At 30.3% G+C, this 12,813-nt stretch overlaps 1 protein-coding gene across 1 annotated transcript; it reads right to left on the bottom strand.

Moving 5' to 3' along the window:
• Window positions 1-8,992: 8,992 nt before the first annotated feature.
• LOC146535258 (uncharacterized) lies at window positions 8,993-12,058 on the bottom strand. Its single transcript, XM_085190917.1, has 6 exons — window positions 11,654-12,058; window positions 11,082-11,335; window positions 10,719-10,842; window positions 10,197-10,447; window positions 9,501-9,729; window positions 8,993-9,244 (listed from the first exon to the last, which is right to left on the bottom strand). The coding sequence occupies exons 1-6, from the start codon at window positions 11,976-11,978 to the stop codon at window positions 9,042-9,044; spliced, it is 1,386 nt and encodes a 461-aa protein (XP_085047043.1). The 5' UTR covers window positions 11,979-12,058; the 3' UTR covers window positions 8,993-9,041.
• Window positions 12,059-12,813: the final 755 nt, after the last annotated feature.

Genomic DNA, 12,813 nt, shown 5'->3' with positions numbered 1-12,813 from the left:
GCTGGTTCTTTTTATATATGTAGTATAAATTAATCTTCCCATCTTCCAAGATGAGATAAAATTAACAGCAGGTTCCCATTGGAGAAGGGCTGCTAGGAACAGAAAGCATTGGAAAATGTTAGAGGAGGCCTTTGCCAACAGGCACACTGAGCTCAGAGATATAATATAACCATATTGCTGACTAACTCAATATAAAGCTCAGGATAACAGGCTGAATGTAATGTAATGTAATGTAATAAATTAATGTCCGTATTTATATATATTTACATCACTTGGTGTGAACAGTACTTAATTTATTTAAATTATACTATAGTGTCATTTCACTTTTGAGAATGTAAGTCTTAAAAAAATGTAAATCTTATTTAAATTATTTTTTAAGAGAATTAAAAATTATCTTAATTGTATTACAGGTTCAATTCCCATGATTGGTAAAGTTACCAATCTTGGGAATTTGGGATAAGTTGCCCAAATATTATTAAATATATTTTTAATTTAATTAAATAGGTACAAATTCATCATTTCTCGAGTTGTTTATCCTTATTTTTCATTTATAATATCGTTCACACCAGTCAAAACTATAATAAACGTTTTTTTTTTAAATGTAAACTTCAAACTCGCAATTTTTTATTGACAACGTGGAAATTTATATATTTTTATTATTGTAGTAAGTAAAATGTAGTATTTAATATTAACGTTTTAAATGTGGTATCTCTATGAATTTGTGTTATATATGGAATTTTAAAGATGGCGGATTTTGTAAATCTGTGTCTACTTTTTTTCAGTTGTTGTCAAACAATTTGATTGTCAGTTCCTCGATAGATTAGTTAGTGCTTGTCTATCCGTTGCAATATACTTATATATTATAATTTTAAAAATTTTAGTGGCGTTATGATAAAGATAAAATTATTTTATTAAACTTTTTAAATTGACTGATTGACATTTTGTATTGTCAAAATGAAAATATTTTTTATTCAATTAGGCCATTACATACACTTTTGAATCATTAAGTGATATAGGTATGTCAGTAGAGTCAATCCTACAACTCGAAAGTTACCAGCTGCTAATTGTTACATAGTATGTTTGAATTATTTTAATTCGTTGACAACATAAATAATTATTATTAATATTGTGTATTCATAAAATAAACTATTTTTTAATATAATTATATTGCAATGATTTAGACCAGCGTCTGTCCATAAAAGGAATTTATAGGCATTAATTACTGGTTAAAATTACGCTTTTTTTATCGGGTCTTTGCACAAACGCCAAATGGCAGAATAAAACCAAAATAAACTTTTCTTCCATAAGTTCATATTAGGTTAAGTGTAAATGTTTATAGCGTTTTTTTTTCTATGGCTTATGACAATAATTGTGGTTTTTTTATTATCTTTTCCATCGCTCGCGTTAGTGTTTTGCTTTTCGAATTAACCGCAAAGTTATAGTTGCATTGTAGTTAATTATAGGTATCTTCATTTTATTATTATATCAAGAGATTGTTTTTTATTTTCATGTCTATGGTACGACCACATATTTTTCATGCATTTTTTATGACCTCTGATGTACAAAGAAAATATATTTAATTGACAAAGTTAGCTCTTTATAATCTGCCGATTTTTTTATTTATTTCGGAACGAATTTAAAATGGGGTTGGATTTAAATGTAGTTTTTAATTAGAATATGGCCTAAGTAGGTCGTAACAATATAAATTATATCTAAATGTTAGTTAGTTGTTTCAACGAATAGAAGGTTCTCGATGTGATTCATTATTAGTGTTAGGAATTTCTACCATATCGATATATCGATTACTAATCGATACTCAGACGCTAGGGATGTTACGGATATGGATGTATCGGTTTCGATAACGGATATAAAATTATTTCGGATTATCCGCAGTTACGGATAACTTTGGTTACGGATATTAGGTGGGATATTGAGCTTTTTAAAAACTGGTATTGACAGTTTGTGATGTTTTTTTATCTAGTAACATTTTTTCTTTCATATTCATACTTATCGTTACTAAGTGCTAGTGTGAGTAAATTCACAGACATGTTACAACGTGTCTCATTTAAACCCCACACATATCCGTAATTATGCGAAACTTTTATATTGAATTCAGTTATAGTTATTATTGATTGTGTTTTATTTCGATATCGTCGGTAAGTCGGTTTTACGGTTATGGACATCCGTAACATCCCTGCCTAAAAGCAATCCCGTGTTAGTACAATTTTAATAGATTTAAAATAATCGATTAAATGAAATTAAGCACAATTTAGTTTAGAAATGTTATTTTACTATAGTTAGTTATACTTTTTTCATGTCTTTTCTTTCTTTTGTTGCCATATTAGAAAAACTATTTACCTCAACTTCTTTAAAATTTAACTTTTGGTTGAAATTGTTGTCAATTAGTAAAATTTGATATTTCACTTTGATTATATTGTAAGCAATACATATATAGATATTTTATTATGATTTTTTAAATTGACATACTGATCGAGTATTACTTAATATCTCGAATTTAGAGATTTTTCTTAAGTTGGTGATCATGTTTAATAAAAAAAATGAAGTATATACTTTGGTAGCTTAATAGTAAATTTTCAAAAACCTAAACGTTTCAACAACATTTAAAAGTTGACAATTTATTAATCTGACATCTGACAGTAAACACACACTCTCACACTCGTCAGTGTGGGTTAGGTTTTCACTCTGAATGGCGGAATCCGTTCGGAATCTATTCTCTCTCGGAGAATGAAATATTTTAATTTTCTCGCTCTTGTAACAAAACAAAACAAAACGCAGTGGTGAGTTCCCCACTGTCTCGAAAACTGGGGGTGGGGCGTTGGGAAAGGAGTGTCTCAACTCTAGATTTTCTCTGCCCACCTGCATATAGCAGATATGTGGTATACAGCGTGAAGCTGGAATAAAATACGTTTATAATTTATATTGCTTACAATAAAATCGAGATATTTACATTGTTGTTAATTTATTTTTTATATAATTTGACAAATTGACTTACTTAATGCTAACTTACTTAAGGTAAAATTATTGATTCCCATGTTTTATAAGGATATACTGAATACTATAAATGTTCAATGAATTTCGTACTTTTATAATTGTGACACTTTTATTACTTTTTTTTGAAGACAGTTAAAATGTTTTAAAAGTTATTGAAAATGGATTATTTAATCTTTTAATCGATTTTAATTTGTAGTATTCTGTATATGTATTCTGTATAACGGTGGCTATGATTGGAAATATTTGTTATCTATGGAAATTACACAAAAAATTCTAAAGCTTTCCCTAAATTTTCGTTAAATGGAGCGTCGCTTTTTACAAAATACTCTACTTAACACTAAATTAATTTATTTTTTTAAATTTTAAATGATTTTTCTTTTAATACACTTATATATTTTGTATAAAAATCTTTCTCGGTTTTTTTTTATTATAAGCGATGCGCCAGTCTGAACGGTTGCCCGATTATTTTCAGCTCAAAATGTTCCTTCCGTCCAAAAAAGCATAGAATAAGCTTTTGGCGCATTTTGTTTCAAAATAAAATTAATTTCGACGAAAATATTGAATTTAAATAGTTTGCTTCTCAAAAATACTTGGCAAAAAAGTGCCAAGTTCGTTTAATTTTTTTAAAATAAATTTTAAAATTAAAATGTCCGTGTCATATCAAAAGAAAAAAAAAAGAAAATTTAACGTTTTTGTCGATTTTAAAAGGCGTCTTTTCTTCTTAAATTCTATAATGAGATAGTCCTTACAGTTAAGTTCATTTATAAAGTAATTAATGCTAAATTGTATGTATGTATAATATATATACATAAAAAAAATCTCAATTTCTACGTGACCAACGCTTATAACAGCATATCTTTGTAAGTATTGTGTGATATCCTAATTATAAAAAATTGTCCTTAGTCCTTAATCGTGCAGTATAAACTAAACCAAAATCGTTTCAGTACTTAACATATAGAACGCTTACTTTATTATATATTATTAATAATTAATAAGGAGCTCTTGATATTTCCTAATATAAAAAAAAAACAAAGTTCGTCCTATATCAATAGTTTGTCTGCTTTTAATGCGATGTTTAGGATAATTGAGCCAAATGTTCCTTTGGATATTGATAGTTAATTTTTGAAGTAGTTTGATGTAGTTAAAAAATATTTTTCACGTAGACACTCAATTATTTACGTTCATTGTATTTGAGAGAATTTTATTAGTATTTAAAATTAAAACGTTTTAAAAACTTTTATAAGCCTCAGATGGCGAATTTTGCTCATTGACGACTTTGCTTTGCATTAAGGCCATTATGTTTAGTTATTATTCTTGAATATAAAACGATTAATAGAGTTCATTCACTTTATCGTTGTTTATTTACGACTAAAACCTAAGATATATAAACGCTAGATGTCGTAGATAGTGGAATTGCGACTAATTCAGTAGCGAATATTTTGTATTACTTAATGGCTATTTTATAATCTATATATGAGATATAAATGTTGATAAATGTTCTTGCAGAGTTTTATAGGGCCCCTTGATACCTTAATGTTGATGCGCTAGGAAAATATACTTATTTTTATTTTTTGCTATATCCTGTAAATGTACAAAGCACGGAACACTTAGAATGTTCGAGCTAGACATTGTTAGAAATCGCTTAGGAGACGTACCTTTAGCAAGACTGGAATATTTATCTTATGTTTAGAATGGATAGATAATGTAAAATGGACTTGTACGTTAAGTGGATTTGAGCGATTACGGGTGATTATAGAATATATCTTAAATTAACCCTTATCACTTGTCAAAAAGATTTATAAACACAATGCCACGAATTTAATTATAATTAAAATTTTATTAACACATGAAATTGTCGTTTGCATAGAGAAAATCGATATATCGATGTTTCCTCGGACTTATAATGTTGTTATCATAAGTAATCACTCAACATCTACACGTAAATATTATTAATGTTAAGGAATTTCTTACAGATCGCTTCATTTCTTTAAAACATCGGAGAATTTATTTATGTGAATGTGGATCAATCTTAGAGCTTTATCGAATTTGATAATAATTTACGAAATGGATATTTATAGTAAAAAAAATAAACATGAACAAAAAAAAATAGTAGCGAAAAATATTCATAACTCACTGTTTAGATAGATATTCCTGCAAGGTTGATGTATGGTAGATGGTTTTTTATTCTATTTTAAATGATGCTAGTTGTGTAGTTAGGATCTATAGGATAGGCGGTTACGGCCCTAAAGCTTACTGTACGAATCTTATAGTTACGTGTTTTAAATATAACCGTAAACGATCCTCTAAATACTATTTAACTTAAATTTATAACATAATATTTTATGTCCTTTATACTACATGTTTGTGAGGTGATGGCTAGTTATATCGTCGTGTCTTATGAAAATGTTAGTTCGACTCGTATGGAGAGTTGGCCTTTATATTTGTAGTTGTGTTTCCTATTGAAGGGATCCCAGTCCAAATATATTTAATTATAATACATATATTGATAATCTCACACACTAACTATTCGATGTAGGCATCAATGTTTGCACGTCATAATATAAAAGTAAAGACTTAATTCTCCATACGGTGTCTATTCGCATCGCGTGCAGAAATACTCTATTCTAATAAAGATGTTTTAATCACTGTTTTTTGATACTAAGACGTCGAGGTCGGGGCTAGGTGTTTCTATATAAGTTGCAAATGTTAGTGTTTATGAAGGTATGAGTGTGGACAATAACGGTGGTTAGTCCTGCTTAAAAGGATTATTGTGATAAGTTGGCATCGGGTTATAATGAAATGAAATTACCAAATGTACTTTGAGAGTGGAATTTCGAATTCAGGCTTTCGAATCGTCATTATCTCTTGTTAAATAGATGACTGTTTATATGTGGAGGTTGTTTTGTTTTAAGTAAGTGAATGTCAGTTCCAAACGATATACGTATTGTTTTTGCCAAAATATAATCCGATGTCTAGTGATAAGTTTCGAGCCAGTCGCTCTTCGCACGTAGGTCTGCCACCAATGTTTTTATCTTACTATATTTAGTTTGTTAAGTTGAACGTTGCTTTTACGAAGTTTTACCGTAACAGTAGGTTTTTGTATTGGGTATTTAGTGGATTCTATATATTTTCAGCGGTTGTTTAGCGTTCATAGAATATTTTTGCTACTCGCCGGGTTCTGTCCAGTTTTATAGGAATGGCATTATGAATTTTTGATACGCGAGGACCAATGTCTGGTTAATTTGGTATTGATTTGTCGGTTATGGAAAATACAGGATTTATTTTGCCAGTTCCTCTTAAATGTAAGTGAGAATTTCTAAATATTTTTATAGTTGTAAGTGATGAATTAAGTTTTTTTTTACATTGTAGCTACTGTAGAAGTACGGAGCGACGGATTGTATATGAAATCTGAGTGCAATATGCAATGAACTAATTAAATGTTTGCATTTTACTTCTGATCAATCCGAAACTAAGGTGCACAAGTATTAATTCATATTTTGTTAGCAGGGATTATTATGTTTTTTTACTCAGTTGCTATTTATGATGCGCCGTTGAATATTTTATTATATGTATGTTTAATATAATACGTTCTATTATCGCGGTGCTAAATTCCCAACTTAACGTTTGTAAGTTTAAGATTCAGTGTCGTTACTCACGTTGGGGAGACTATTTGGAATTGTACGAATTTTTGCTTATACTTTATATATAGAGTAATCTCATTTAACGCTTGTCTCGATGACTTTCTTATAACAAAGATGATATATTTTTGTAATTTTTGCTACAATCGTAACTGACGCCCGGAACTTCGAACGGTTAGGACAATATTGTTATGTTCTCGGTGTCAGGTTGTTATACATAGTTCTCACGTTAATATGTATTCTGTTATATTAAGCACCCAACATTTTATAGTATTTTAAATGTATTCAATAATCCAACTTTTATATTTACTTAAAACCTGTTTTGAATACGCAAATCGCTTTTAATATCCCAGCATTTTCTTGTAAGCAGACACACTGCCACTGTTTTAAAACACCCGATATTAATGTATATTAATCTTACATTCTTTAAATTAGTATTTTTTTTGTTTTTGTTATGACTTGTTGTTTAACTATGCTTGTTTTAAAACTAAAATTAATCAAATGTTTGCTAGTCCTCGAAAAAAATGTTAGATCTGTCCGTTGAAGTGAAACTTAGATGTTTTTAAATATTTAAAAAATAATTACAAAATGTATGTCTATCTGTGAATAACGAATTTTATGAGCTTATTAAAACTTAATTCCATGGTAAAAGGTTTAGACGCATGGGAATGTGTTGTGGTATGAAATCCTTCTATAGTACACGCCTCTTATTTAAAATAATTTTAATTTTATATTATAAAGTCCGATTTTTTTAAAATACTTAGTTGTTCGAAATTTTTTAAATACCTACTTAATTATGCGATTTTTTTTATATCTCCGAGGCGTGTTATATGGATAGAGTGGGGTGAAACATAAGTTTAGTGAAATTGTTACGGAACAGATATTTCATAAGATGCCAAGTATGCTGTATGGACCAAGGAATAATATTAAGTATAGCTCTGCTGTCACAGTGAATAGATGAAAAAAAAATATATTAAATGGATCTGTTTGTACAAATTTGGCGGTTAGTTCGAAAATGGTTTTAAATTTGGAATTTTTGACAAATTTTGTGCTTTCGCCTTTAGTTTTTTCTAACATAATATATATAGGCATATTTTTTATATTTTTCGCGTAAATTGCCTTAGTTAAAACCATATTTGTCCACTAACTGCCTATTTATGAGATTCCAATGTAAACTCGTCTACGCTAGGCAAATTTTGATGGTACTTTCACTTTTGGAGATAAAATGGCGGGCGTTAACTAGTTGTTTTTTGACTTCTCCGTGTTAGATCCATGTATACAAAATATATTTGTGATTAATGTTTTTTAGATAGTGGCATGAATCAGACTGATAGCAGCAGGTTATAAATGGTCGTTTTATTCTCCTCGAAAATTTTAATTGTTTATATGAATGTGTGGGTACGACGTGCTTAATGTTGCCAGATGTGAATATATTTTTTGTACTTTTGTTATTGTTGTTTGTAAAACGTCACTTCTTAATATGCCCTTAGATTAAATCGTACAACTTGGATGTGCTGTTAAATAATATTAATTATCTGTGACTATTATGCAATCTAATTAATCTGTGCAATAATCGTATATAGAAGTGACAGATGATATTAAAATTTATATTTAATAAAATGAATTGAAACTAATGAACTGTTATTATATTATATACAAAATGAAATTTCGTTTTTGACTTTGCCAAGTTGTTATTTTTTTATTATTGTTAATTTTATACTTGCCAATGAAATACTCTATTATTTATATATTATATATAGCACGTCTACTCACACTGTAACTGTTTCAGTAGAAACATACTCCTTTAGTCGTATCGGTGTTAATAATAAATAGTTCACGTTTTATAAATAGTGTTGCCATCTTGTAATGAAATGTTGTGAAATAAATGTTGTAAATGTTGTATCGGACGGTAGTGTATGATTTCTCCGTAGTAAATGCTAGATGCAAACATGATGTTTTTTTACTAATAATTTTGTTAATGTTTTGGCACAATATTAATTACCTTCTGACAAAAATATATGATAATGAAAATGGTTGATGTTTTATTTATTTTTTTGTGTTGTGTTGTTATATATCCCGTTTTAGTATTTTGTTACTTTTTTGTTACGGCCAATATGGTATTTTAATAATATTGAATGTTATATATATCTTCTTTATTTGTATGTTTCGAAAAATTATTTTAACTTTTTCATTCTGGTGTCGAGACAAAGCGCGACGTTAAGATCCGAATGCCGCCAGAATTCCGCGGAAAGTGGGAAGCAAAGTATCTTAACTAGGCTCCCTCTGCCTACCCTGCTACATGCGGGATACAAAAAAAAGTGAGATATAATGTAATAAAAACATTAGTTTTATACAATTTATTCCTTAATAAATATATAATATACAAATGTTTTAATCTAATTTCAATACTACTCGTCCCAGCTTCCCATTAGGCACGTCCACGCTTATCAATGTTTCAGTAACAATGCCGGTCGCCACTGTCACATTGTTCTCTCGTATAGTGAACGGCTGGCCTTCAGTCATCACCATACTTTCTAATAAAGTTAGGTAGACTTCACCGTGATCACCCGGCATCATCATTTCTAAGGAAGGTTCTGGAAATAAATAGAAACATTTAGTTATATTGTGGATAAGGTAAACGAGACGGTTGTGGCTTCGATTACCACTCGGGGAAAAATTATTTAATATTTTCATTTTGGCGTTGAGTTGTGTCCCAGCATGCAATATTTAAAAAAAATATCAGTGCATGGAGAACGAAATCTTTGTACACTAAGTTCTCTCTTCATATCCTCCTGTGAACGGGATACAGCGTGAAAAAACATTAATAAAATTATTCATACAAAATCTCACCCAAATCAATCCTGCACGCAACATTCCAAGTGCCGCTGAACATTTGCTGGGAATATTTAGACATTATGGGTTTCTTCCTACCACCCTCACTTCGCGATAGGAAATATATTTTCGCTTTATAATGATTGCTTAGATTTACACTTTTAGCCGCACATACTAACATTCCCGTTTCAACCGAACGCAGTTTTAAGCCTCTGAGTAATACGCCTACGTTATCTCCTGCTATCGCCTGAAATTGTATTAAACTAAAATCAATATCCAATCCTTTGTTGCGCAACGGCAATGTGTGACTAATGATTGGTGTTCATTAAAGTAATCAGTAATCATTCATCACTTTGGTAAGAAGTGAGTTCTATCACTCAATATGTAAGATTGTGTTAGTACATTATTTAAAAATTAATGGTTGGCAGAACTCAAAGGCGCTGTCTCACCAGAGTACAGAAATGAAAATAATTCATCCTCTCTTTATTACTAGTTTTATATAGGTATGTGAAATTTCATGATTTTGTTTCACCACAAAAACTACTGAACCCTTTTAAATGTAACTACAGTAATATAGCTTACACATCAGAATAACATGTAAACTACAAATATAGTAAAAATGTTGTATAACTAGACTATAATAATTAATATGATATAAATGTATGCAGTTGACCCTTTGAACGACTGGTTATATTTATAATAAAAAAAACAAACCTCCAAAATGCTACTTCTAAAAATTTGTATATCCGACAGACTAGTCCTAATATTTTGCCCAAACCCTAATAGCTCGGCATCATCATTTTTTTTCATTATGCCCCTCTTTATAGTACCCACAACCACTGTCCCACGGCCGGGAACGGTAAACACATTATCTATGGGCATCAAAAATGGTGAATCCAAATCTCTTATTATCTGTGGCACATAATTGTCCATTATGTTTAAGAGTTTTCTTATTGATGGTACACCTGTAATGACAGAATTAACACTACAATATTATATAACTCTACACTACTTTTCTTGAGTATATGGAGTGTTTAAATGTAAACGCGATGGCTGTGAGTTCGGTTCCCACTCGCGGGTATGACTTATTTTGATATCTATCCTTAGGTAACAAAATAAATTGGCGTTGAGTTCGGACACTCAACACGCAATGTCTCAAAAATTGGAAACAGAGTACCTTAACACTACCCCTAGAAGGAACCCCTCTGTAAAACTATATAAGTTAATAATTCTCACCTATTTCTGATTGGTCTTCATTTAAAGCTTTCAATGCAGATCCAGTAATTAAAGGAGTGTTGTTACCATCAAAACCAAAATCTGATAACATTTCACGCATTTCTATTTCTACTAATTCTAAAACCTGAAATAAAACAAAACAAAGTATGTATAGTAAAAATAAAAAATATATTAAAATGTTTGGAAAAAGTGAACAAATGATTATTAATATATTTGAATTACATCCATATTCCTAGTCAGTAAAAAAGATGTCATAATAAAAAACTACAAAATATAACTCAACATTAGGCAAAAAAAATTATAAAAAATTAGAAATTACATTTAAGAGCTAAAAAACAAGAAAATTTAAACACTTTCACTTACATCAGGCTCTACAATATCAACTTTATTAATATACACCAATACATATTTAATTCCCACTTGTTTAGCCAACAACAAATGTTCTCTAGTTTGAGGCATAGGCCCATCATTGGCTGCTACAACTAAAATGGCGGCATCCATTTGGGAGGCTCCAGATATCATGTTACGTATGTAATCCGCATGTCCTGGACAATCTGTGTGCGCATAATGTCTAAATTTTGTACTGTATCCTACATGCGCTGCATTTATTGTTATTCCTGTGGAAAAGTAGAAATATATTACAGATTGCAAATTTGATAGGTGGGGGTTTGACTCCCACTTGGAGATCCCACCATTGCATATGCAATTACACAGACCAACCAATCTCAGAAATACTATAATTTTAAGTAATCTTATTTTTGAAGCATTATGTGGGGAGTGTTGGGACTCTACGTCGCGTTACCATAGCAAGAAAATGAGAATAATTCATTCTCATTCGCTTTGGTAACGCGACAATCATTGGTTGCGGTAACAGTCAGACTGTACGACGACCTCATAGTTAATTTTATATTAACATAATAATGTTTATTGTTTACCTCTAGCCTTTTCTTCCGGTGCTTTATCAATTTCATCGTAAGGAACGTATTTCGCTGAACCATCATTTGATAATACTTTAGTTATTGCTGCAGTAAGAGTAGTCTTCCCATGATCTACGTGACCTATAGTTCCGATATTACAATGTTTTTTCTCAATGATTTTAGGTTTTTTCTTAGTACTATAGTTACGAATGTCAACATTACAAAAATTTATAATTGTCCTATTAAAACTAAGAATATTTTTATACGTTAAAATATTTCGATTTAGAGTAGGTATCCGAGGTAAATTATAAATAATGGATCGTATTATTAGTCTTCCACTCATATTTTGTTTTAAAATTCAAGTTATATCATAATATCATTGCACTTTTGAGGTTACATTTGGGCCAAGTGACATTGACAGTCAGCTGTCAAGTAGACAAGTAATAAAAGCACTTTTATGTCACCGAATACAGTTCGGTTATAAAGTTAAATTAAATAATCATAAATATGGGAGGCTTTCAGAGGTAGCGCCAAATAATGGTATATCTCTGTCTGGGAAGATGATTGAGTCATCGTATTGGTCCGGAAGCTTATAAGGGGTCTTGTAATAGTCCGTAAATAATATATTTCAAATTAAAGCATGATAGTTTAACGTCATTAGTCTTAATTTTAAACAACTTTTAGGACGTCTGGCAGGAGTAAAGGTCCACGTTAAGGGGCTGGTAACAATAAATATACATTTTATACATTATTCTTAAAAACATTAAAAAAAGCGTTTCTACTTTAACGTAAGGTCTCTGAAAGGTCCCCACTCTCAAGTTACAGAGTATACATACACCATAATTAACTCCATATTAGACTATTAATCCACAAAATTTCCGCTTTGCTAAAACAACGCAGGTCTGTGGCCCCTGGGATCTCAATCTATATACTATTACTGACTTCTCTATAATCCACAGACACTTACTAAATCTATCGTAGCTAAGGCTAGAAGTAGGCCATGTAAATCATTTATCATTCACATTTTCAGAAAAAGTTAGACCTACTCTTTCTATAACCGGTGGTTTGATAACTTATTACCTCCAGGGTCGTATACCCTAGGTAGTAAGTAGTCCATCCGATTCAATCTGCTTCAATTTAATAAATATGAACTAAATTACAATAATATCCACTACCTA

Source organism: Heliconius melpomene, chromosome 10, assembly GCF_056956725.1.
Source record: "Heliconius melpomene rosina isolate 202511_hmr_F chromosome 10, ASM5695672v1, whole genome shotgun sequence".
Lineage (NCBI taxonomy): Eukaryota > Metazoa > Arthropoda > Insecta > Lepidoptera > Nymphalidae > Heliconius > Heliconius melpomene.
Note: the sequence above shows the minus strand (reverse complement) of the source record. Positions and strands in the feature narration are given on the sequence as shown.